The 24,550-nt window shown below is 42.2% G+C and overlaps 1 protein-coding gene across 2 annotated transcripts in view; it reads right to left on the bottom strand.

Annotated features, from left to right (window-relative positions):
• LOC142391639 (prospero homeobox protein 1-like) overlaps positions 1–24,550 on the bottom strand; it is a 45,534-nt gene that overhangs the window by 5,371 nt on the left and 15,613 nt on the right. For both annotated transcript variants that reach the window (XM_075477561.1, XM_075477562.1), the window contains exon 6: positions 14,499–14,693. In XM_075477561.1, the coding sequence (XP_075333676.1) occupies positions 14,499–14,693 (195 nt within the window). The remainder of the gene's footprint in view (positions 1–14,498; positions 14,694–24,550) is intronic.

Here is a 24,550-nt window from a genome sequence, read left to right on the forward strand (position 1 = left end):
AAAATCGCCTTGTCAAGATTTCTTGATATAAGATGTGATATTTGGGACTTTTGAGATAAAAGTGATCTTGAAATTAGCTTAAAAACCTCTTCAAATGAAAACAAAAGCTTGTTTCATGTGAAATATGACTCAAAACAAGATGTTTTCAAGACTTTTTCACCTAACAAGATATTCCAGAGGTATTGTATTAAAACAAGTCCCTATATCTTGCTGAAATGGTACTTGTTAGGCAGTTGTGTCTGATATCAAGTGTAATGAGATACTCAATGAGACAAATGTACTTGGTAAGATTTAGATTTTTTCCAGTGTAGCTTAGAGGTGCACTTTGGATCATCGCTCCAATGGAAAAACAAATGATGGTACATCTAAGAAGGGCTAGTGCGCTGGTGCTGAATGTCATATGGTAAAAAGTGTCTTGGATTCCGAATTAAAGGTGGGGTATGAGATCTTGGAAAAACGGTTCCTGCAAGCTATATTTTTGAAAATACACAACCTTGCCTCTCCCTTCAGCCCACCCCTCGAAACCACGCCTTCAAAACACATGAACAAGTCACGAGTCTGTGAACGCGCAGGGGGGAGGGGTGAGGGGGGCTGACGGTTGATTGGCATGTCAGACTCCAATAGAAGTAACTCTCATCATTACTTCTATTGGTCAGACATTTCCTCTTGCTACACCCTCTACAATGGACTAAAATATAATTTTTTTCCCCCAAACATTCTATTTTAGTGGGTGCAATGGGGTTGTGAGGAGGTTTTTAGACAATATGATAAAAATCTCATACCCCACCATTAACTAGCACGAGCGTGACTGCACCATTAAAAACGATGCTTAACAGTAGACGCAATCTGTCTGCATTCTCTACACGAAGAAGCTGAGATGAAACAAGGATACCTCAAATTTGCACTTCAGGGTTTTCATTTTTCCAAATACTTCTCTTCTTAATTTGTCCCCCTCAGTGGTGTTTTTTTTTCTTCCTCTTGTTTTTGCTTCAGTTAACCCTGAAGGTCAAATTCACTTCGTCTTCTCTTCATATTTGACTTGAATTTTTTAATGAACTTCTCTAAAGCGGAGGGAACTCTGTCTCCTTATCCCGCAATTGTTAAGAGAGGCAGTCCTTGCAATGTTCTGTGCTGACCAGTCTCAAAATAATGATGGACATTAGAATAATAGTTATTCTTTTTAAACAGTCCATGCGAAGATAATGTTCACGGCATTAAGTCAATAGGATTTACTGACAGCAGTACTATCTCTGACCTCTTTCAGTTGAATGAAGACAGTGAGACGTTCCAGCAGTTTACTGAAATACTGTTAATAGTATGGAATGATGTGGTTGTTTACGATGTATCTCGATACTAATTCCGCGAGAGATTGCAAAAGAAAACATTACGCCCTGCAGCACCTTGCTTTATCAAGCACAAAAGGATATAACTTCCTGAGAGTCCTGTGTTAATTCAAGTTGAATTGAAATGCACTGTATGACTTTTCAAAGGGAAATTGTACTACTGCAGTGTAAATTACTGAGGAAAAATAATAATAGGAAAAACTGTTGGTAAAATTAAAGCTAAGATCTCCACGAATGGATCGTGGTGTTGTTTGTAGGCTGGCAACGACTAAGCGAGCCGAGATGCATCTTCTCAGTATTTCCAGGATTATGCCATCTGTTGTTAGCAAGCACAATATTTTGCTGTATTTTTGCAAAACATGGCACTGCTGCCATATCTCAGTGAAATGCATAATACTGTATTTTTTTTAACAAATCAGACAGCACAGTGCTCCGAGCTGGTCCATTCTATCAGCGAGTGATTCCACATTCCCAGTGATGATCAAGGGAAGGAATGGTTTAAACTTCTCCCTCCTCACTTCCCACGAGGAATATTTCTTCTTCACCTCGTCTTGATTTGTGGCCTCATTCCATTAATTTCTTTTGGGATTTGGAAAGCTTAATTCGCTGCTCCTACACGTAAAACAACCTTCCCATTGACAGATTTTACAGATTCGCACAATTCATTCCAGCGTCAAAGCCATTGTAGAAAAATGTTCCAAAGGTAATTTCTTTTCCTCGGAAAAAAAAACCCCTCAATTGAAAAACTCAAGATATCACAGAGATTAAGACACAAATATAACTTTTGATCAAATATTTGCAGTTCTTGCACAGGCGGTAGCTAACCTGACAGTTAAACAGTCGCATCATCTGACTGTTTCTGCTCAACTTTATTTTTTTTTAGCAATACTCGTGTGATATTTTATCAGTAGTTAGAAGGAATTGCCTACTTACCGGTACATTGAACAGATTTTTTTTTTTGCCTTTTAACAAAATAGAGAGAAAAAAAACCTCCAAACTAAATTGATCCTAGTCATTAGACCTCAGCCGGTGCCTAAAATATATTCCTGTAATCTTTAAAAGGGTGCAGCACACAGAGAAAGCCCCGTAGTCGAGATCCTGGTTAATGGTTGCTGTGAAACTGCCCACTGGGACGAATAAAAGTTGAAACCTGAGCTTGATCTTGAAGATGAATGTGCCTTTGAGACTTCCCCTGCCTCCTGGCATACACCCCTCATCTTTTTTTGGTGTTCAAATCTTAGAAGTAGATTAAAAATTCCTTTTTTTTAAAAAAATTTAATTTCTTGATCAAGCTTCTTTTTAATATATCTCCTCACAGACATTAACATGAAGATTTTTGGCCTTTTCAACTATTGTTAGTAACCTGAGCCTGTAGCCACTATAACAACTGAAAATACAGGGGATCTGGTGAAACATTATCTTTCTCTAAAACCCATTTCAACTGTCCTTAAACCGATTCTATGTGTTTGTGATTGATAATCCGGAAATGCAAAGAGCTGTGAAATAAAAATCGCCTCGCACAGCCTTTGCACAAGCTCAAAGACCTTGACCTAGAATTGTCCCGGTCAGAATGTCTTTGTGTCACTGTCTTGCTCAGTATGATGATCGGTGTGTTTTTTTTTTTTTTTTTTTAATGTTTCTGGGTGATGTGTTATCACTGCAGCAGGGAGACAACTCAAAGTGCTGAAGTAAGACTACGGAAAGGACACCGCTGACTCGCAAAGAGGTAGGGAAACACAATCAGAAAGGATGAAGCAAAGCAGGAACGATATTGCGTGCCCGGCTGGGTGTCAGCTCAACTGGACAAACAACACAGACTCACACTGACACACACTTGGGTCCAGATGCCCAGATTTGTCTGGCCATCGTAAATCATTCCAATAAAGAGATCTAAATTAGGCAATCATCAATACAGATGGGCCTGGTTTCTCTGCGAGTGTGTATGTGGTGTGTGTGTGTGTGATTAGCTCCTGGCCAGGATCTTGATATGGTATCTAGTTGCCAGGAGAGGGATGGAAGGAGGGAGGAATGGGGAAAGTGGGGGAAGAAAAAGAAGATAAAGAGGAAGAAAGACACTTTGTTTCCAGTAAACATAATTCGCATGATTGCTCCAGTTTGGTGGGTAAATATTGGATGAGGGAAGGCTCAATTACTCTCTCTTCACGCACACAGACCAACACATAGACAAAGACACAGAGAAGGACAAGAGTCTGAAAATCTCTAAATCACTGCCCAACAAAAAGGCCCACTGGGACGCCCTCCCGTCTGTTTTTTCCTTTTTCTCCATCTCATCCACTCGCTTCCTTCATCATCCAGATTGCTCGATGGAGAGAAATTACAAGACCGTTAATCACATATTACAGGCAAAGTCATCCCACTTATTTAAAGATGTTTAAAGTGTAACGTTTTTAGTGCCACAATGGAAGTTGCTTTCAAGATGTGCCACCAGTATCGAGGAACGAGGCTGATACATTGATAACTTGCCCATCGATTTTCAACGATGTGACAATTTATTTACATTTACTTTGGACATTTTATCACTCTTTCTCTCTTGTATTTGTTGTCACCATTACTGTTGGGTACTTTCCTCTCTGTAAGAGACAAACAAAGCCACAATATTCCTGAAAAGGCCTTTCATGCCTTTTTACGTTTTAAGTCCCGAGCCTACCTTTTTTTTCTTTATGGGAAAATGGAAAATGGGAAATAGGTGCAGCATGCTGGGATATGTTGGAAGTACAGTACACAAGGCGAAAGTAAGAGTTTGTACAGTTCTAACGAGCTTACAGGTGGATATTTAGGAAGTAAACTTTTATTTCTCAACATAGTTTTCTAGGCTTCTTGAAAGTTATTCCAAAGCTGCTATTTGGATGCTGGCTGCTTCTTGTTCCGTTTTCTGTCTAGATGATCCCATGCGACTTCAATAATGTTGAGGTCCGGGCTTTGGGGAGGATTCATCCCTCCATAAGACCTGCAGGCACTGATTTCCAGTCCACTTCTTGTGTCATTTGGCATAGCTCAGCCATTTCTCTCTGTTTGTTTCCCTTCCTTAAGAATGGCTTCCTGACAGCCACCCTTCCATGAAGATTATTGCTTCAGTGAGCAGCAGATCAATTGAATGGACAGATTCTTTTTATTCATTACTTAAGGACATCACTTTTAGATACTCTTCGTCTACTGTGGATAGTTTTTTAGGGCCTGACACTTCTTTTGTCCCCTACTTGTCCAGCTTCCTCGGCCAATGTCAACAGCAGCCAAATAAAAGACGGCCGGCATTGAAGAAAAACTTTGAGAGACCTTAAGAGAGCCTATTACTCAAGACCACTTCAGAAGATTATAAGGGAGTCTGGGCCCCTTGGAAGCAAACTATAAAATAAATAAGAGGTGGTTTCAAATGTCACAGCACTGCACTTTAAATCCGACACATTTTCTAGTCGCAAAAGAGAGATTTGAAAAAAACGAAAAAAGTCATTTAGTCATTTTTTAACAAAGCGGGTCACAAGCACAAAAGGGGCAGAGTTGCACTAAAAATATTTTTAAAGGCAAAGGAAATTCACACATAAGTGGGTTACTTCTATCTCGGTGTGCGGCTTCATTTTTAAGACATTCAAAGATGTAACAAAGACTAAAGGTAGCTATTGGAACACTGACAGCGTTGCCCGTCAACTGACGAGCGTCTTTATTTCGGTATTTTTCTCTTGGTGATCATTTAGAGTCTTTTTCTGTGACCGCTACATACATTAGAGCCCTTCAACATCTGGGCATGTGGAGCGCTTTAATCCAAACACCACCGTCACTTAGCTTGCTCTCTCTGAGTCCTTTCTCCTTCGGGGAGAGATGGTGAAGGTATTTTCCTTCAGATATACTCCAGCAGTAAGAGCCTTTATCTTTACTGCGAACGAAGCATTTATTTATTTATTTTTTTTACTCAAATGCACCTGAGCTGTAGAGGCTGTATTACCTGAGTTCTGCCTTTTGAAACTTCCTGTAAAGGGATTCTGATATTTGTACAAGTTCCACAATGCTCCTTGCTTTCCAACCACGCCCCCCCCCCAAAAAAAACCTCACTCCTCCGTCAGGCTCCCTTTCACTTCTCTTTCTCCATCTTCCTTGATCCAAAAGGATTACTGGTTTTTCCTCTTTGTGCTGTCACCATTAGGCTGATATACATCTGGGCTGTGTGTGTGTGTGTGTGTGTGTGTGTGTGTGTGTGCACTTCTTTCCACATGTGTTTCTGCCTGCATACCTGGAGCTTTTTTTTTTCTTCTCTCCGCCTCCTCCAACTGTCTTGCAGAAAAGAGGAAGCCCACACACTGCGCTCTAAAGAAATCACCATGCAAACACCGTATGATTAAGTCTCAAGGTGTACCGACAGAAAGAGACTGTTCCCCCTGTTTTATGTGAGTTGTTTTGCTGATGTTGATATTGGTAATACAGCTTTGCCTCGGAGGTCATGTGTGATACATTAATGGTTACATAATGGTTGCTTTTATGTTGCCCGGCCCCCATTCCGAACCCCCTATCTGGTCTTCGCTGCTCTTTTCAGTTTCAGACACTTGAAACTCCTTTTTTTTTTTTTTTTAATTCTCTCCCCCATTCATTTGCTCTGTGGCCTTGGCTTTTGCTCCGCTGTTGGTCAGCAGAGTATTTTTCTGTTACGGAGACAATGCTGGATGTGCCGTATGTGTGTGTGTACAGCACATCTAAGTGGATGGATCATTTTTGTGCCAACACACAAACATCTGCTTCCTTTTTCCTTCTCTTCTCTATCACTCTCTCTCTCTCTGCTATCAGACATTGCTTTTGTCAAACAAACCTGGCAGGAAATTGCACACACACACACACACCACAGTAGACGGTCCAATGTCTTCATCTTGACTTTGCGTTTTATAGGGACTTCTCAGCAGAAGTGCAAAACACTACCCCGCTCACTCTAAAATCCTCCAAATTCCCCTAATTGTGCCAAATGATTTTACCTGCAGTCCACTGTTAGCCATGTTGATCCTATATTGATTCCATCAAGAAAAATGGAAAAGAATTTATAGATCCGAAGTGGCCAAATACTTCAGGACGTGCGTTTGTTTATATTTTGATGTATGTATATACTATATGTCACCCATCTGTACTTGCAATCTTGACTTTTTTTCACATTGCCGCTCTCTCGGTGCTAAACCTAGTTTCTGAAAAAGCAGAAACCAGCATAGTCTCCCCTGCCAGCATAGTCTCACAAGAGACTGAGAAATAGATAGAACCATTGTCCTCGTCTTCAAACTGTACTTGTGTCACACAAAAAAAAATGCCTGTCAAATGTTAGATGGTTTCGTGTGAGGCAGCGTAAATGTCACATGAGAGGAACCGAGACTGGTGTGTAGCCAAATGTGTGCTGCGTACGTATACAACCTATGTATTTTTAACTCCTAACCCTAACCGGTGGTGGTAAAAAAAAAAACTATTTGGTATCAAACTCTTGGTGTTCTTGCATTTAAAGTCTGTGGTTCCCACCGTCCCCTCCTACCTTCTTATGAACAACTGTTGCCACGGCGATGGTGTAGAACGTGTACATTATGGCGTGGCGAGATAATGTTGAATGGTGGAACGTTTACATCGTGACTTTGTGAGCAGAAAACTGAGTTTCTGGAGGGAAAACAGTGTAATCGTTCTTTTTTGAGTGCTTAGATGTAGGGCTACTGGAGTTCTATACTTGGTTCTTGTAGAGTTCTATACTTGGTTCTTGTAGAGTTCTATACTTGGTTCTTTTGTAGAGTTCTATACTTGGTTCTTTTGTAGAGTTCTATACTTGGTTCTTGTAGGGATGAAATGAATGAAACTGCAACATTTTGTTCTATTAACCAATGCAGCAATTGAGATCAGGTTGCTACTGCATATATAGGCATACCCGCTTACCCTGTCAGCACCTGCTCGTGCTATGTCTACTACCGTTGCCTGTCCTCAGCTTGTTTAATCGTAGGATAACAAACCTTTTAAACTGTGCAACTGCAAATCATTTCAACCTCAAGCCGCTTTACTGTATGTCCCCTCTCTAGCCAGCCTGGGTCCATTGTTTTTTTTTTTTTTTTGCTGCCATACGCCACACATACAGCACATAAGTAAGAGAGACAATAACCTTCTGGTGGGCTGCTCTTTGACACAGTCACCCATATATGCGGCGGGCAGATAACAGCCATTCCAAAGTGAAGCGGGCAATGCAGCACTGGAAAGATCTCCCGACTTTGACAGTTGTCTTTGGCAGCGCAAATACAGCGGGATAAATAATCAGCTGTCTGAGGGCGATGAATGCTTCTCATGCCAACCGCACCAAAAAAATACGAGTTTCAAATGAAAAACGAACAAGTAGAGGTGGAGACTGGAGGCTCCTCCAGGACATCGGCAATATGTTTCCTTTCTCAGCTGGTCTTTTGTCAATCAGTCACTGATCTCACTGTCACCAGGACAATGACAATAAAGTTTCTCTTTGTTCACACTGCATGTGACTAAGAGGAAGGGTCTGCGTCCTGAGATTGCGTCTGTCTGTGCGTGTCTGTGTCTGTTCTCGCTATCTCATCGGTGTGGGTGCCTTAATTCCGCGTGTCTTCGTGTCCCTGCCTGCTGCACTTTGCGTGTCCCTGCTCTCACACACACACACACACACACACACACACACACGTGCTGTGCTTCCTTAGATTTGTGCGAGTGAGTCTGTGCTTCCTTCAGTATGCGCTTATGTGTGCCACTCATAGAGGACAATGGCCCGGGTCATCTGACTGAGAGGCTGCAGACCACTAGTATCACATGATAGAGGCTGAAGGCCACGTCTTTGTTACCCGGCCTATTGTTAAAGCTAAGGAGACAGCTGGGGCAGGGGAAGGGAATCGCTGCATGCACAACACACTCACACTTACAGCAAAAGCCATACACAGGCACACATGAACACACACATTCATACGCCGCCCCCCCTCGTGACTCCAATCAGGCTCGGTGACAAAGATGATGCCTTCGTCTTCTCAACTGGAATACTAAGACACACACATGCACACCCAGACACACACACACTGCAAGCAGATAGCTATAATTATAGTGACAGAAACTGGCAGGTGGCATTGTCTGTAGCATACCGCTCTCAGTCAATCAGAAACAAGAGAAAAAGGAAGACTTTGTTACTTGGTGTTCATTCTTTAAGTCACAGCAGCATCAGCAGCTTTCACCTAGATTATAAGTAGTGTGTGTGTGTGTGTGTGGGTGTGTGTATGTGTGTAAAAAACTGGGCCAGAAATGTTGTCGTTTAACTTTATGAGGAAACTACCGAATGTATCTGCACAAAAAGGTGTTGACTTTTTAGTCAGGAGTCAGGATTAGGAATGGAGAAAAGGCTGATTCTCATTTAAACACGAAGAAACGATAGAGGGCAAGATCTTCTTGATCTTTATCCGTGTGTGTGTGTCAGCAGAGGACGGCTCGCGATATATTGCAGGATGCCAGTGTCAGGTGTCAAAGTCTTAAGCTTTGTACTGCCCTTCCCACCCACCCACCCTCGCCAACGCATACGGAGTCCGGAAAAGAAAATCTGGAACACAGAAACATTCCGTACAGGTTCCAACGAACTGCTCCTTATATACGATCCAACAGGTGAAGGTTTGTATTCGATTGCAGAAGGCGAGTCACGTCTTTCCTTAAAGACACTTGAAACTATTTGTGCTTTCGTTTCAAGGACAAATCTTTCGGTGCCACTCGTTGTTGTTGAAATAGTTTTAAAGGTTTCTCTTGATCCTTTTTTTTTTTAGGAGGAAACATTGAATACTTGGCAAGACTTGGTGTAGTAATGCTACTCCCACATGAAAAACATACGAGCTCTCTCGTCTTGAGCAATAGCTCCCCGCATCTCTCGGAAGGTCTTTAAAAGTTTTCCCTTGGACGTTGGCCCCTTATTTTCAGTACAGCCCTTGTACCTGATACTTTTCAGGGGGACGTGTTTGTTTGTTAGGCACCTTAACACATACTTATTAATCATTGAAGCCATGAAAAGGCATTAAAACTCAAGGTATGAAGCAGAGCCGTCTCTACACATATGAGACAACACAACAAAGAATCCATTTTGAAGGACATCTTTAGGCATTTTGTTACGAGCTGCCTTTCACAAAGAACCATTTCTTCAGCTGTATTTACAAATAAGTGCCAAACATAGCACATTTGGACTTGAATAAAATAATAGTTTTGCAACACCAGGGTTATTCTCATAGAGCCTTTTGATTAAAAAAAAAAAAAAAACGTGATATATCTCAGCACCTGCAATGTGTGCTTGAAAAATGCCAGAAAAGTGCACAGTAGCCGCACATGTTTTCCATTTTTCTGGCAACGTATGAAGAAACGAGGGACGGTCAAGACATTTGCACAGCGCCGTCATAAGATTTAGTAAATGTCCCCACTCAGAATTCAGAAGGAAGCGGAAAAAACTGGAGCTTGAAAAAGAGGATGTAGACAAAAGAGAAAGCAGGACAGGTGCAGTCTGTGAAGTTCAACCCCCCCCCCCCTCAAAAGGCTGATCCACTATGCCGAGTGTGTGTGCACATGTGCGGATGTTTGTGTGTGTGTGTGTGTGTGTGTGCGTGCCTTCCGGGTAGGTTACAACCAGAGAAGGTGAGGAGCGATGAAGAAAACAGAAAGACAAACCTCAGGGACTTGGACTGAAACGGGGCCAATCTTAAATATTTCGACCAATATAGCCAATCATTAACAAAGAGCAGATATGCTTTTTTTTTTTTTTTTTTCATCTGCTTTTTTTCTATATAAAAAAAAAAAAGCAGAGGGGAATCGGAAAGAAACCCCACTTTCGGAATCAATTCCCGGGTGTCGGGTTCGGTCCCCTTTTCAGTGGGCTCGCATAAAGAGGATGTGGAAAAGATGAGTGAATGGATGAATGAGGAGAGCGACAGGATGACAAAGAATCTAAAACAGCGGAGAAAGACACGAGAAGTTGGGCCTTTCATGAAGTGCACGGCTTATGAAACCAGATAGCCCTGAAATGTGAGTGTGTGACCACTCCGTGGCCTCCAGGTGTATGTATGCGCGTGCGTGTGTGTGTGTGTTTGTGCAAAGTCAAAGAGCAGATTTTTGGGAGCAACCACACCCAACGTCAAGAGAAGGTATATCCGCGCTTTCAGAAGAACACAAACGAAGATCTGCGCGTACGTGTGTGTCAACATATGTTTGTGTGTGAATGTGTAAGGCGCAGCTGTGCCGTCATTTGGTGCTGACAGAGCCAGTGAGGATCCTTGAACTGGAAAGATGAGAACGTCCTCTAGAAGGCTTCATAAAAATGTGTCATTGTCCCCTGTCACCCAACACACACACACACACACACACACACACACTTATTAACACACAAAATGACAGCTTTGTCCTTTTTCACTCTCCGGGCCTCTATTGTTTTGTGTCCCCTCCCCACATATACATTTATGTGTGTTTTTGGTGGCTGAGTTCAGAGGAATGTGTGTGTAGCTTTTCCCAATGCTGCTGGCAAACTTAGCCAACATGTCATTCTGTTCACCGTATTAAAAGAAAAAGAAAAAAATCGAGGCAAACAGGAAACATTTCTCTCCCTCTTGGCAGAAGCTTGGAGGCTGACACCTTTTATTGAGTGTCCTGGCAAAGAAAGTGTCCCTCTCGTCTTCTTTTGCCATATTTTTTCGATTTCAATTCTTTTTTTCAAGGTAAGACCATTCCCCCGTTTTCTTTCCCCCTTTCTCCAGCCTCCTCCCTTTCTTTTGCCTCCCTCATTATTGAGTGGGCCGAGTTGCAATTAGCGCAGAATTGTTTCAGAGATGATAGAGGGGATGAGAGAGAGGAGACGGTAAGGAAGGAGAGATGGAGAGAGGGAGGTAAACAAGAAAGAAGAGTTGAAAGAATGCGGCTGGGGAGGTGGGAGGAGGAGGTAATTAATGAAGCTGCTATAATTACCGGAGACTGTTTATGCCAACTTTGGAAGACAACACGCACACATAAAATCCCAACGAATTGCATTCGCTTTTTTTTTTTTTTTACAGCAATTACTGATTAAAATGCTGGCCATGTGTATTTACTAATGACACCTGCTCTTTCTCCTCCCAACTTCTCAGAGACCTTGACCACTTTCATAACCGACTGCTTCAGATCCGATATAACCAGGAAAGCAAAACCTCATGAGACCAAAATCTTAGTGTTAAATTGAGGGCATTTGGGTGTACACGGCCTCTACAATGGCAAGATGATCCAAAACAAATGTCAAAGTTCTACCTGGAGGGCTTTGCAACAAAGCTCAAAGTTCCCTGCCCTAAATATCCTAATAAATGTGAAGAAGTGAAGAAGACGTTTACGAGAAAGAAAGGTGAGAGCAAAGACGAATGAAGGAAGGAGGTGACAGGAGAGTATGTATGCTGTGTATCAACGGAGGATACATTCAGCGGGAATGGGGGATAGGAGGATAGGAAACGAGGAAAGAGCAAAAGGAGGAGGAAGGAGAGGAGGGGGAGAGGTGTGACGGGGGACAAACCAAGGTGGAGCAATGATGATGCTAAATTTGGCAAAAGGAGAAGACTTCGGTGTGTATGTGTGTGCGCGCGTGCGTGTATACGTCAGGAGACTTGCTGAATCGGCCGCGGTTCCAGTTTCACGCCTCTGAGTTTGACGGCGGAGGAGAGAGATGGAGAGAGGAAGGAGAAGGAGAAGGAGAGGTGGGAGAGAGTCCCGAGCCATTAATGTTCCCTCAGGGCAGACAGATGAAAGGAAGGAGAGAGGAGAAGGGGGACAAAGTAAGGGAGGGAAAGGTATACGTACCTTCAATTTATCGAACACACAGCCTTTTTCAGATGTCCTTATCAGGATCTACTGATTACAATTATATGTTGTGGCACAGCAAATTTGCCCTTTGGCTGCGGGTATTTGTTGTGGCTTTTCTACCTTTCAGTAAGTCATTCATTTGTATTCATTATGGGTTTTTTCCCCTAAACTTTTGGAAAGTCGGGCCCCCCCTCCTCGTGTGAGACATTTACTTCACATTGTGGTTTAGAAATCGCGAGATGCAAAGTCCCGGGTTTCCAAGGACTATTAAAATGTGCATTTTTGACCAACTGTGAATGGAATTTGAAGCCTCCGGGGCTTTTTCTTTTCTCGCAAGAAGAACATCTCTCCTGATGGAAGTGCTGCGCTAGCCACAGCAGTATACGCAAAGTGATCAGACCTGAAGGTGCGCTTCAGTGTATAAACTTGACATCTGCTGTGAAGATTATGGTTGTTCAGTTAGACCGTAACTGCCGAGAAAAAGCTGTCTTCGTTGAGTTTTACGAACTGCAACAATTTTTAGAGCGATTGTGGAGTTTTAAATGTGAGACAACTAAGACAGGAAGGTGGAAACGTATACACCCAGTCAGAGGTTACCACCATGAAGGTTCCATGTAATCCTTTGAAAGCTACCGCCTCCCCACCGGGGCAATTGTCTGGGATAAAATATCTTTGTTTTACCCCCTGGTCCCTAGGTCGGACAAATCCAGAGAAGTGCAATGCATTTTAATTCTCTGTTTTGAGTTTAAAGTGTCTATAAGTCGATTATCTCACAAAGCTAAAGTATAGTTACAAGTGTGAAAGCATTCATAGATCAAAGGCTACGGTATGTAAAAGCCCTTCATGGCCCTTCTATTTCTGACCACTGTTTGAGACCCCAAGAATAGCCCTCCTGACAACCTGCTAAAATAAACACATAAATTATTTGCATGTGTGTGTGTGTGTTTTCTTTGTACATGCTTTTCCTTACACACCTGTGAAAAGCTACCTGACTCCTAATATGCAAAATATGCAAAGTGTTTGCTATTCATTCCTCCAACTAGGATACTAGATCATCAGAGTGTGTGTGCGTGTGTGTGTGTGTGTGTGTGTGTGTGTGTGTGTGTGTGCGTACGACTGTGTGGGTGTGTTGTGTCCGCTGATCTTACTCTTTATGCGTTTAAGCTTCAGCATTCATCTCCCCGAGCAAAAAGGACAAGTGTGTGTGTGTGTCAGCGAGAAGGTGCGCGCTAATGGACATCTAAATGCTGCTGATGTTACGTTGCGTGGTTTAAGGGCCCTCGGGTCCCCTCGGACCGATATCGGGCAGGGAAAAGTGAAGGAGAGAATGTGACTTCTGCAAATCGCTTTGACAAGGACACCCGCGCCTCAAGCCGCGTCCTCTTTTTGCCTCATCGAACAGACACACACAAACACAGACCTCAGCAGAATCGCGGGGATGACTGTTGCGCCCCGAACAGCTGACTCCGTAGAGGGCGTTCGCATCGCTGTGTTTTGAACCCAGCTGATTGAGACACCATTCTGAATTAAAGGGATAGTTCGCCTCTTTTGACATGAAGCTGTATGATATCCCATATTAGCAATATCATTTATGAACATTGACTTACCCCCTGCTGCGTCCTGTGAGCCGAGTTCCAGCCTCGTTTTGGCGTTGACGAAGGTAGTCCGGCTAGTTTGCTAGGGTCCCGAAAATAAAGCGTTTTGCTTCTCAAAACAATATGCGTTCAAAAGAGTAATACATTTGTATCACAAAATCGTCCCTCCAGAAAAAGTCAGACCTCACAATCGCTTGGCGCATCAATGCGTTCAGCCACCTGACAATAGCCGCACCGGTTACGGTGTTTACTACTCGGAAGCAGGGGACTGCTCGGTCTGCACTTCGGTCTGCACAGTCTACACAGCCCGTAGTGATACGAAGGGAGAGAGAAATAGCGCCAAGCGATTGTGAGCTCTGACTTTTTCTGGCTAACGATTTTGTGATGCGAATGTATTACTCTTTTGAATGCATATTGTTTTGAGAAGCAAAACGCTTTATTTTCGGGACCCCAGCCAACTAGCCGGACTACCTTCGTCAACGCCAAAACTCGGCTGGAACTCGGCTCACAGGACGCAGCAGGGGGGTAAGTCAATGTTCATAAATGATATTGCTAATATGTCAATATCATGTCAAAAGAGGCAAACTGTCCCTTTAAGGCTTCGTTGAATAAATTAAGACTAAATTTTAAAAAAAAATTGTCGAATCCACAATAATATGCTCGCTCTTAGATTTACTTTTTCATTTTTACTGCGATATTCAAAAGCGACGCCCCGCACGCCCATTTTTGAAAGCCCCACTTTAGCCGAACGTACCTCAAAGTCGTTGGCCTTGTTGTAGTGCATGTTGAGGGCCCTGAAGAGCTCTGCGTCTCGGCCCACCGTCAGCTCCTCGGCAGCGGTCACCCCCTCGTTGATGGACTGCCGGGCGAACTTCTCCATCTGTATGTAGTAGAACTCTCTGAAGTTGCTGAACCACTTGATCAGCTGGGAGGTGATGCACCTGTTGAACTGTGGGAGAAGGCCGCAGATAAATGCACGTTCCTCAGTCGATAATTTGATTTTCATTCTGCTGCAGAATTTAACACCTCTGGCCGTCATCAACTTGATATGGTTGGTGCACGAAGGCCTAAAGTTCCCCACTTGGAGAAACTGAGATTCTTATCTTCTGAAAACACCCGATAGCGTGGTGTTCAGAGGCTAATAACATTCGGGGTTATTAAAGAACATCTCTTTGGAACTAATTTTAATGTCCGTGTAAGACTGCTGAATGGTTGCTGCTGTATTATATGTCATGTCACAATCCGATGTTTACTTTGGTACTTATTTGCATGACAGCATGTCATCCGATTTGCTTTGAACTGCTTACCGAGATCATGGAATAACATCTACGCAGGAATTTGCTTTTTGCTTTGCAGCTTGGATTTTACAGGCAAATCATCTTCTTGTTTCCTTATGGAAAAAAAACAAAACACCATCATCTCTGACTTGTGCCAAACACTCGTAAAAATGATTCTATATATAAGTGTTTGGTTACAAATAAATATAAAGGACAAGAAAGATCAGGAGATCCATAGTGATCTTTAGTGGGGCTTGTGCCTTTCATAGTAAAGTTAAATTGTATTAATTTAGACTGTATTCAATTTCAGGGTGACTGTTGCTAAGGAGGAAGAGCAGTTCTCTGCCAATCAGAAGTCCGGTGGTTCAAATACCGGCTTCTTCCGGATCACACAAATTCGAAAAGAGGTTTAAAGAGGTTTCTTGTGTCATTTGGCCTTTACTTCCTGTTTCCCTTCCTTTAAGACAGGCTTTTAACTCCTTGCATGGAGACCGTTTCTGATGAGGCTTCAGTGGATCAACCGAAGGGCCAGATGCATCACTCAGGTATCAGCATTTGCTGGATTTTTTTTTTTTACAAAAATGGTACCACTTTAAGATATTGTTTGTCTGCTGCAGAAGGTTTTTAGGCCTTCGAATTTTTTTCTTTTTGTCCACTAGTCAATTTTTTTCTCTCTTTCTTCCTTTTGGCACACTGAACTGCCAAGTCAAGATATGCCAAACTGTTTGGCTCTTTGGAAATCACTATTTTTGTGCCTGTCAACCTTTGTCATCTTTGGCATTTCCATTGATTCGACTCAGGAAATGGGAATGGATTAAGAAAAAAGCAACAACAAAAGAGAAAACAACATAAAAAACCTTGGTAAGGTGCAAGGACTGGACTGAAACTAAGTGGAAAGAAAAAAAAATAGTCAATGTCCAATGAAAAACTTTAAAAAGAGACTTTTTGCACAGTAATGTACAAATTTTTGGACTTTCCACTCTTGAAAAACGAAAGCATTGGTCTCAAATCAACTTGCTATCGCCTTACCATTCACAGCTGTACAGAGAGTGGTATATGCTGACTTTTTGGTGAGAGTGTACACAACTTAATTTCTGACTATTCAAACTGGACTTAGCTTAACTTACAGCGAGTGCTGAAAATATTCTATAGGCATTCAATCACTGCAGGTTTTTAGGAATGTCATTGACTCTTTACCCCTCTTCAAATCAAAACTCAAAACCCATCTGTTTCAAGCTGCATTCTCCCTCTAGCCTCTTTTTAACTTGCGTTATTTTATTTATTGTGTTTTTAATGTGTTGTAAAGTGTCCTTGAGTGTTGAGAAAGGCGCCTTTTTAAAAATTAAATGTATTATTGTCTTGATTTGCCAGTACACCGTGTGTGACATCGCTGTGGCCTTTTGGCTTTTTTCAGTTCACACTTGGAAGAAACAAAACATTGTGGTGACCAAAAACTCTGGCTGGCTGTGTAAAAGCGCATTCGTGTCTGTCTGTGTGTGTGTGTGTGTGTGTGTGTTCAGCGAGGTGGAAAAACAGCTTTGACACAGAGATTAAGCTCCGTATTGTTACAAGACATTGTCTCACAGGAACAGGGAGAGAGGTGGGTGAAGACAGACAGACAGACAGACAGGGAAACGGAGAGGGATGATCGGTGCAAGGTAGCAGGGAGAGAAGATCGGAGAGAGGGAAAGAGATATTTTTTCAGGAGCGGTCGGAGGGGGTGACATAATGGAGCATAACTGAGAGGGGGGCGGGGGTATGTGTGTCTGCTGGGGTTGGTTTTACAAAGAGGAGAGAGACGGGAGGGGAAAGTGTTTGTGTGGGTGAGCTGGGGGGATGTTTTGACCCACAAAAGCGTCTGCATGAAAGGAACACGATAACTCAGCATTCGACACACACACACAAGAAAGAAAGACGGAAGCGGCACATCTCTGAAAACAAACAGCGGTTTTACAGAGGTGCAAATATTTTTCATTGTGATGATTTCACATCTTAGTATCCTGCCAAACGTATAGGTAGGACGCTTATATGAGCTGACACCAAGAGAGCTTTTCCGTCTTAAGAAGCCTCTTGGACGTGCATTTTTTTTCGTATCCCAGCTACAACTGATCCGTGCCGGCTTCATCAATGCCTCGGGCCCCTTTTTTTTTTGGCACGGCCGCTTTGGACCTACTGCAGTAAAATTTAAGTACAACTGTCAGCATGGCACAACTTTGAGCTGCACGCAGCTAAATTATGTATGGTTTGATTTATAGCTTGTCTCGCTGCTGTCCATCGCTGACATACCGGTCCAGTTACCGGCAAAGACACATGTAGCTATTTCACATTTCTGGAACTGACATGTTTGTCTTCTTAGGAATGGTTTAGGTCCAGAATACATGACTGACATGCTAGCAGAGTATAAACCCAGTAGAGCTTTGAGATCTACTGACTCAGGTCAGATAGTGGAGCCCAGAGTTCAAACTAGACACGGTGAAGCAGCTTTTAGCTGTTATGCTGCACACAACTGGAACAAACTACCAGCAGAACTGAAATCAGCCCCAACTGTGAGCACTTTTAAATCCAGGTTAAAAACATTTCTCTTTCGGTGTGCTTATGGTTGAGTTTATATTTTTCTTTTTCCCCTCTTCTTTGATTGCTTTTAACTGTGTTTTAATTTTTATTCTATTTTTTTCTATTTAAATTGCTTGTTTTTATGCTGCTTTATGCTGTTCTATTAAATGCCTTGTCTTTATGTAAAGCACATTGAGTTGCCTGTGGTATGAAATCCGCTATATAAATAAAGATGCCTTGCCTTGCCTTAGGAATCCTCAGCCACAGATGTACGCGGTCGTCGGACAAAAGGCCTCAGCGTCTATATTTGCGTTTTACTCAGAGAACTGTGCCCTCGTGCATTACAGTACTAAAGACCCGCTTTTTCCAGCTGCGCAACATCTCCAAACTAAGAACTATCGTCTCTAAAAATAATCTCGAGATGCTGATACATGCAATTATTTCGCCACGTCGAGACTATTGTAACAGCCCGCTCACCCGTCTAAGCAAGAAGGATTTGACTCGTTTGCAGCTTGTACAAAATTCTGCTGCGAGGATCCTGACGCGTAAGACTGATATTGACTGCATGTTGCTGTGATGTATTTTTAAATGTCCGTACTGTACTCACCGATGCCCTTCCCGTGAAGCACTTTGCGACTGCTGTCTGAGAGAGGCGCTACATAAATAAATTGTACTTACTTACTTACATCACAACACTTGATGCATTCTAGACTCACGAGTTTATAGCAAATATCGCACGCATACCGAAGCACTCTCCATCGCCGTTGTCAGTGTGCGTGAATGATGCTGTAAGGAACATACCCATGCGCTTTTTTTTTTCCGAAGATTGCGGCATTCACAGATGTTTTGTCAGCCAGGATTTGTTCTTAGGTAAGAACAATGATGCATTGTCTGTTCTTAGGTAAAAACACAAACACTCCGGAATACTCTTTGAGCGCTGATGATGTTTGAACAAAAACAAGCGTTTTTGTGTTGTCTTGAAATTACATGAATACTTTTGTCAAGACTTTTTTTTAAACACCTTTTCGTCAGTTATTTGGAAACCGTGCCATCAATCAGTGGTTCCACCCTTTTTTATATGAAAGAAGTGGCCTCTCTTCATCCCAGGCCTGCTCACAAATTGGTATTTTTACACAGTTGCTGCAGGACGTTGCAGATCGGGCCCCACAGAGGGAGCAAATCTTTCATGACCATGCACATTTATCTGCAGAGTGTCATGAGTACCTATTTGGACACTTTAGGTGACCAAGAGCTGTTCTCATGGACATTTGCAATCGAGCCATACACAATGATCCTACTCCGTTCCACCACATGTGCTGGTTCTCTTGACCATGGGCATTTCAGCAGGAGCTGGGAGACAGGGTGGGCGTATCGCAGCCGTCTGTCAGCCGCGCTCTCCCACGTGTCATGGATGCAATAAATCAGCTGGCCTCACAATACATAAAGTTTCCACATACAGCATGAATAACAAGTCGCAGTCAAGAGGGGATTCTAATTCTATTCTTCCGTGCGCATTAAAGCACCTTTGCCAGATCCATTCCAATTCCTCACCCACAAGCAATGTCACTCCAAAAAATGTCCTACTCATTTGCAGCTCCTAGAACCACCTAATGATTGTGGTCTCCCGTTTCCCAGGAGGAGCGCACGACTCCTCCTTCGTCTTACGGAACAGCTCCGTGGGCATGCGCCTCGGACAAGGAGCAGCTTGTGGCACATGGCTCATTGGTACATATCTTTTAATAATCTACATTTTCTACAACGCCAGCTTTTTTTTAATTATAATTAGATTGTTTTAGGAGATCGAGGACGTGCCCTGGGCCCCTGGTTAATAACACAGCTGACCAACCTTCAGACTCACCAGGAGGTCTCAATTAATCAGATGCATGCACATCCTCGCTCCACAATCGAGAGCAGCATAGGATATCTAAACAGAATCCCGGATGTGTTTTGTGGGCCTTTTCGGGGCATTTACCTGTGCAAATTAGGGGCAGCTGGCGCGTCCCTCTAATTTAGGAAGAGATTGGTATTCATCAATCTCAATCAATATCCAGTTTCAAGGCACTTTCTGTGAAGGTGGGTGTACACTTTCTTTTGCTTTAATAAATTTTTACACCACATCGCCAGCTGTCACCTTATTACCCGCAATGCTCTGAGATTACAACATATACATTACTTTACTACTACTACTACACAACAGTAACTACTACAACCTTCATGGGAAAACTCTGTATGCCATGACAATACGAAGTGATTGGTTTACGCTATATCCTCCAACTGCAATGGACCGGAATTGGAAAAACACACCGTAGTTCGTTATTTTTGCACCTGGACCTGCCGATTTCTTGCAGTCAGGTGAAACTGATCAATCTCCACATGTTGTTGATCTCGGTTTCGGAGCCTCGATGTTGGATGTTGCAGTTCTTCACGTACGTGTTTCTCTAAAGAGGTTTCCAGTAATACTGAAGGGAGGTGCAGCCAATAATCATTGCAAAGTGATTGGACGCAGAACTGCTGGTTAAAATGCTTTTCTTTCACACTAAAAAGACTAATAGTAGTGTCTCAGTGAGTATTTTGATCAGTGTACGATTAGGCCTTAGTGGAATTTTTACTGGACTATTCTCCTATTGTGGTTACCGATTCTACAAATCTCTCACTCCTATCTCTTTCTCCCTTTTTTTTGCTCAGATGACACCACGTGTCTAAACTGAAAAAAGGTTTCCTCAGTACGATGCCATGATTAAACACCATTAGTTATGAGGTGTATAGTTTATATATATATTAGGGCTGGGACTTTAGCGCGTTAATTTCGATTAATTAACTACACACATATTAGCGCGTTAAAAAAAACAACGCATTTTAATCGCACACTATAATTATTATTATTATTATTATTTATTTATTTTATTTTATTTTTTTAAATACAGACGGATGGAAGCGTCGACAAGAGCGTGGTTGTGTGCAGATTATGCAACAAGGAATTCGCGTATCACCGCAGCGTATCAAGCCTCAAATATCACCTCAACGCTAAACATGTAGCAGCTAGCGTGGAAGTTAACGGGGGCCCAACGCAGCTTAACATCCAAGATTCTATATACTGTGTTTTCATTCATGCTACATTCAGATTTCAAATAGGGATATGTTCTGTGTTTGTTGAAATATTGTTAAAAATGTTAATTTTCTAAAGGATAAAGTATATGCGATTAAAATGCGATTAATTTCGATTAAATAATTTCAAAGCATAAAGCCTGTAGTTAACTCGATTAAAAATTTTAATCGAGTCACAGCCCTAATATAAATATAAATATATATATATAAATGTAATAGTACTGTGCAAAATTCTTTAGCCAGCCCCCATTTCTTTTCATTTTGCTTCAAAGTAATCAGACTTTCTTGTTATCTTTTAAAGTGGTCTTCAGTAGTAGTTCTCCAGACTTTCTGAAGGTCTTTCAATGATTTTCTTTGGACATTCACTGTTTTTTCCCACTCATTCTCTGCTCAGTCCTTGTACTTTATCATTTTCAGAATAGTATTTTTTTCTTCTTTTAAGCCACTTAACACTGACCTATGAATCATTCAAGCATAAAAAGGCACTTCATTCAAGGTTGTGGTCTATGCAAGCAACTTAGCAAAACATAAAATTGTATATTTGTCAGTGGCAGTTTGTCCCAAATAACTATTAGCTAAAAACTTGTCCGAAAGCATATTTCAGCATGGCATGCAGTGTGTCCTTAGAAAATATGAAGAAACTGGAAACATGGAGGCCCAAAGAAGAAGTGGAAGGCCTAAGGAAAACTATCTGCAGCGAATGAAAAGTTTCTGAAAACAAATGTCTTTAAGAACTAGGAAGATATTCAGCAAAGACCTGACACAGGACCAGGGAGATGCATCTGGCCCTTCGGTTCATCCATCTACTGTTTGCCAAAGCCTCATCAGAAATCTCCGTGGAAGGGTGGCTGCCAAGAAGGCATTCTTAAGGAAGGGAAACAGGAAGAAAAAAACTGAGGTATGCCAAATGACACAAGAACTGGACTGAAAATCAGCGACAACAGGTCTGATGGAGGGATGAATCCTCCCCAGAGCCCGGACCTCAACGTTATTGAAGCAGTGTGGGATCATCTTGACAGAGAACGGAACAAAAGGCAGCCAACATCCAGAGAAATGCGTTGGAATGTTCTTTCAGGAAGCCTGGAGAACTATTCCTGAATACCACTTAAAGAAATGACAAGAAAGTTTGTGTATGAGGGTTAAAGCTTTGTTGAAGAATAAAGGTGGCCATACCAATTATTGTCTTTTCAAGCTTGTTAGAATTGTATTAACTCTTTTGTTTGTTTTTCCTTCATACAATTTACATCCTTTATTTTTATTGTTGAAGTTTCAGCAGTGTCTTTCAACAAATTGCTACCTATTTCCTGTTTCTAAAAAGAAATGAGAGATGGCTCATGATATCTGTGCAGTACTGCGTGAGAAAGTAAGATGTGTTTTTCAACTTAATCTGGGTCTTTGAAGAAAAAGGTAGACAGTTAGGATAGAATATAAGCGCACATGCAAGCACCCATCACCTGCTGTCTCATGCATAAAAAGTCTCACCCAGCTCATCACAATCAGCATAAAAACGAGACAAAAGGCTGAGAGACAATGGAAGTGGTGAGGAGGCAAAATGCTGAGTTTAAGGAATGCCATTTAATGTTTACAATGAAAACGGGGGAAAGAGAGAGTGTCAGAAGGTGTCAGGGTGGCCGGACTCCACCTCTCCTTCTCTTGAAGGGCTGGTGTTGGCAAAACTACCCTCCCCCTTCCCCACCACCACACACACACACACCCCCAGGCCACAATGGAAGGGCAAACACTTGCATCCTTTAAGAATCTGCTCACTTCATCTAGAATCCTCATAGCTCAGCAAATTTCGGAGAGGACAATGTGAAAGTGCTAGATTGACGGAAAAAATCTAGGAACTGGAACGCTGAAGGTTTCTATAGATCCTGGAGGAATAACTGGTTGTAACTTTAGTAAATTGTTGTTTTTACTAGACTGATATAATTTGATTTTGTTTGATTATTATGAGGACAAACCTTAGCTTCTTCTAATGTTTTAGAGCTTTATGTTTATCTTGACACAGTTATGGTGCCTAAAGGTACTAAGGTGACTAAGCCCAGTTACTTTTTTTATGTTGACTTTACCATCATCTGTATTGTACGGAGCCCCCCAGCGGACACGAGGGGAAAAAAAGAAAAAAATCGTTTGCGAAGCAGTATTTAGGACAATGTACATCCGGGTCAGTTAGGCCCATGGGAACCGAAAACAAACCGACACAAACATGGAGTGGGAGAAATTGATTGAATTTTATTTTTTAAATTGGCCGAGATACATCGAGATAAAAACGGTGCTCAGCAGCTTTGAAATCGGCGAAAGACGCCTCAAAAGATTCCCATTTCAAAATAACAATTCAATAAATTTCTCCCACTCCATGTTTGTGCCGGTTTGTTTCCGTTGTATGTTATGTACATTGCCCTAAATACGATCTGATATGATCTCGCGAAACTTTGCGAAAAAGATCTCGCAAAGTTTCTCGGGATCGAGAACTCTCAAAAGTCCCTCCTTTTTTTTTTCACCCACCCCCCGGTGTTCCCTAGGGGCGTCCGTAGTATTGAGCTTCGATTATAAAAGCTATAAAAGCTTCTTCACACGATTGATATTCCCCATCCACAGTCCAGAGACAGATTTAAACACTAACACTTAATAATTCTTGATGGTTCAGTTAAATCACCGTCGACAAACTGTAACATGTTCACATCCTGATGTTCCCAAACTGGCCGAGTAACACGCTGTATAACTAATTGACAAGACGGGGTGAGCAGTGGGTTGGACACTAATTGGTTCTTGCTGAGAAAGTTGCGCTGAGAATATTATTTCAGCCTCTCAAGGCAAGAGTCCCCGAGTGATAAATGTCTCGCGACTTCAAGCTCGGTGGAAGCATCTGCGCTGGTGAACGAGAGTGAAATAACCCCACAGCTGGCAGGAAACTTGTGAGTGAGAGCGTGTGTGGGTATGAAGGAGCTCCCTGAGCCAGCAAGCGTCTAATTAATCCTCCTCCAGTCTTAACGAGGTCTTAATTACTCTCACTGACTCTCTCAAGGCGAGACATCAGCAACCTCAGCGTCTCATGCGTGTATGACACGTACGATTGTCTGGTCAGAAGGCAAGAGGTTTCACCACACAATTAAGATTCCTTGTGTACATGTGTATGTGTGTGCTTGCTCATCTGTGCCTAAAACGGTTGTCAGCTCAACCCACTTCCCACACGGAGCGATGAGGCCATTGTATGTAAGAGGCTCATCTTTAAGAACCAGTTTCCCATAGACAAAGTCTATTCAAGTCCAATTAGGGGAAGCCATTCAAGCCCTAATTCCCTTACAGTGAATCTCCCTGATCCTTCCAACACATGCTACTTATTGTTCCCTGCGAAGGAGGGGTGGGGGGCAGTAAGTAAAAGAGAGGGTGAGAGACAGAAAAGGAGAAAAAAAACATTGACCCGGATTTGGAAATATGGTAATGATGAGGGTAATGAATGCAGTGGGACAATGAAAAAGGACACACATAAAGATAGACAGCAACAGGGTGCTCTCTATCTCCAGTCTTAAAACACACACACACACACACACACACACGTATCTAACAATGTATATATATATATATATATATATATATATATATATATAGATATATGTTGGCAAAGCCTTGAAAAGAACAGCTTCACTTCATCGCAAATAGGATTATCCATGATTTGCTTTTTTTTCCCTATCAAGCAAAGTAATATCAACAGAGTTCCTCCCACTCGTAAATATGCTGGATTATGTGGGATTATGACTCAATTAAAACTGAAACGCACCATAAACCATTATTTGCATAAAGCACGAATTAACAAGAGGCTTTAATTTCTTAAAGGATAAGGCTGGAGATGTTCTTAAAGAGCGGCTCC

The sequence above is a fragment of the Odontesthes bonariensis genome, chromosome 11 (genome assembly GCF_027942865.1).
Source record: "Odontesthes bonariensis isolate fOdoBon6 chromosome 11, fOdoBon6.hap1, whole genome shotgun sequence".
Lineage (NCBI taxonomy): Eukaryota > Metazoa > Chordata > Actinopteri > Atheriniformes > Atherinopsidae > Odontesthes > Odontesthes bonariensis.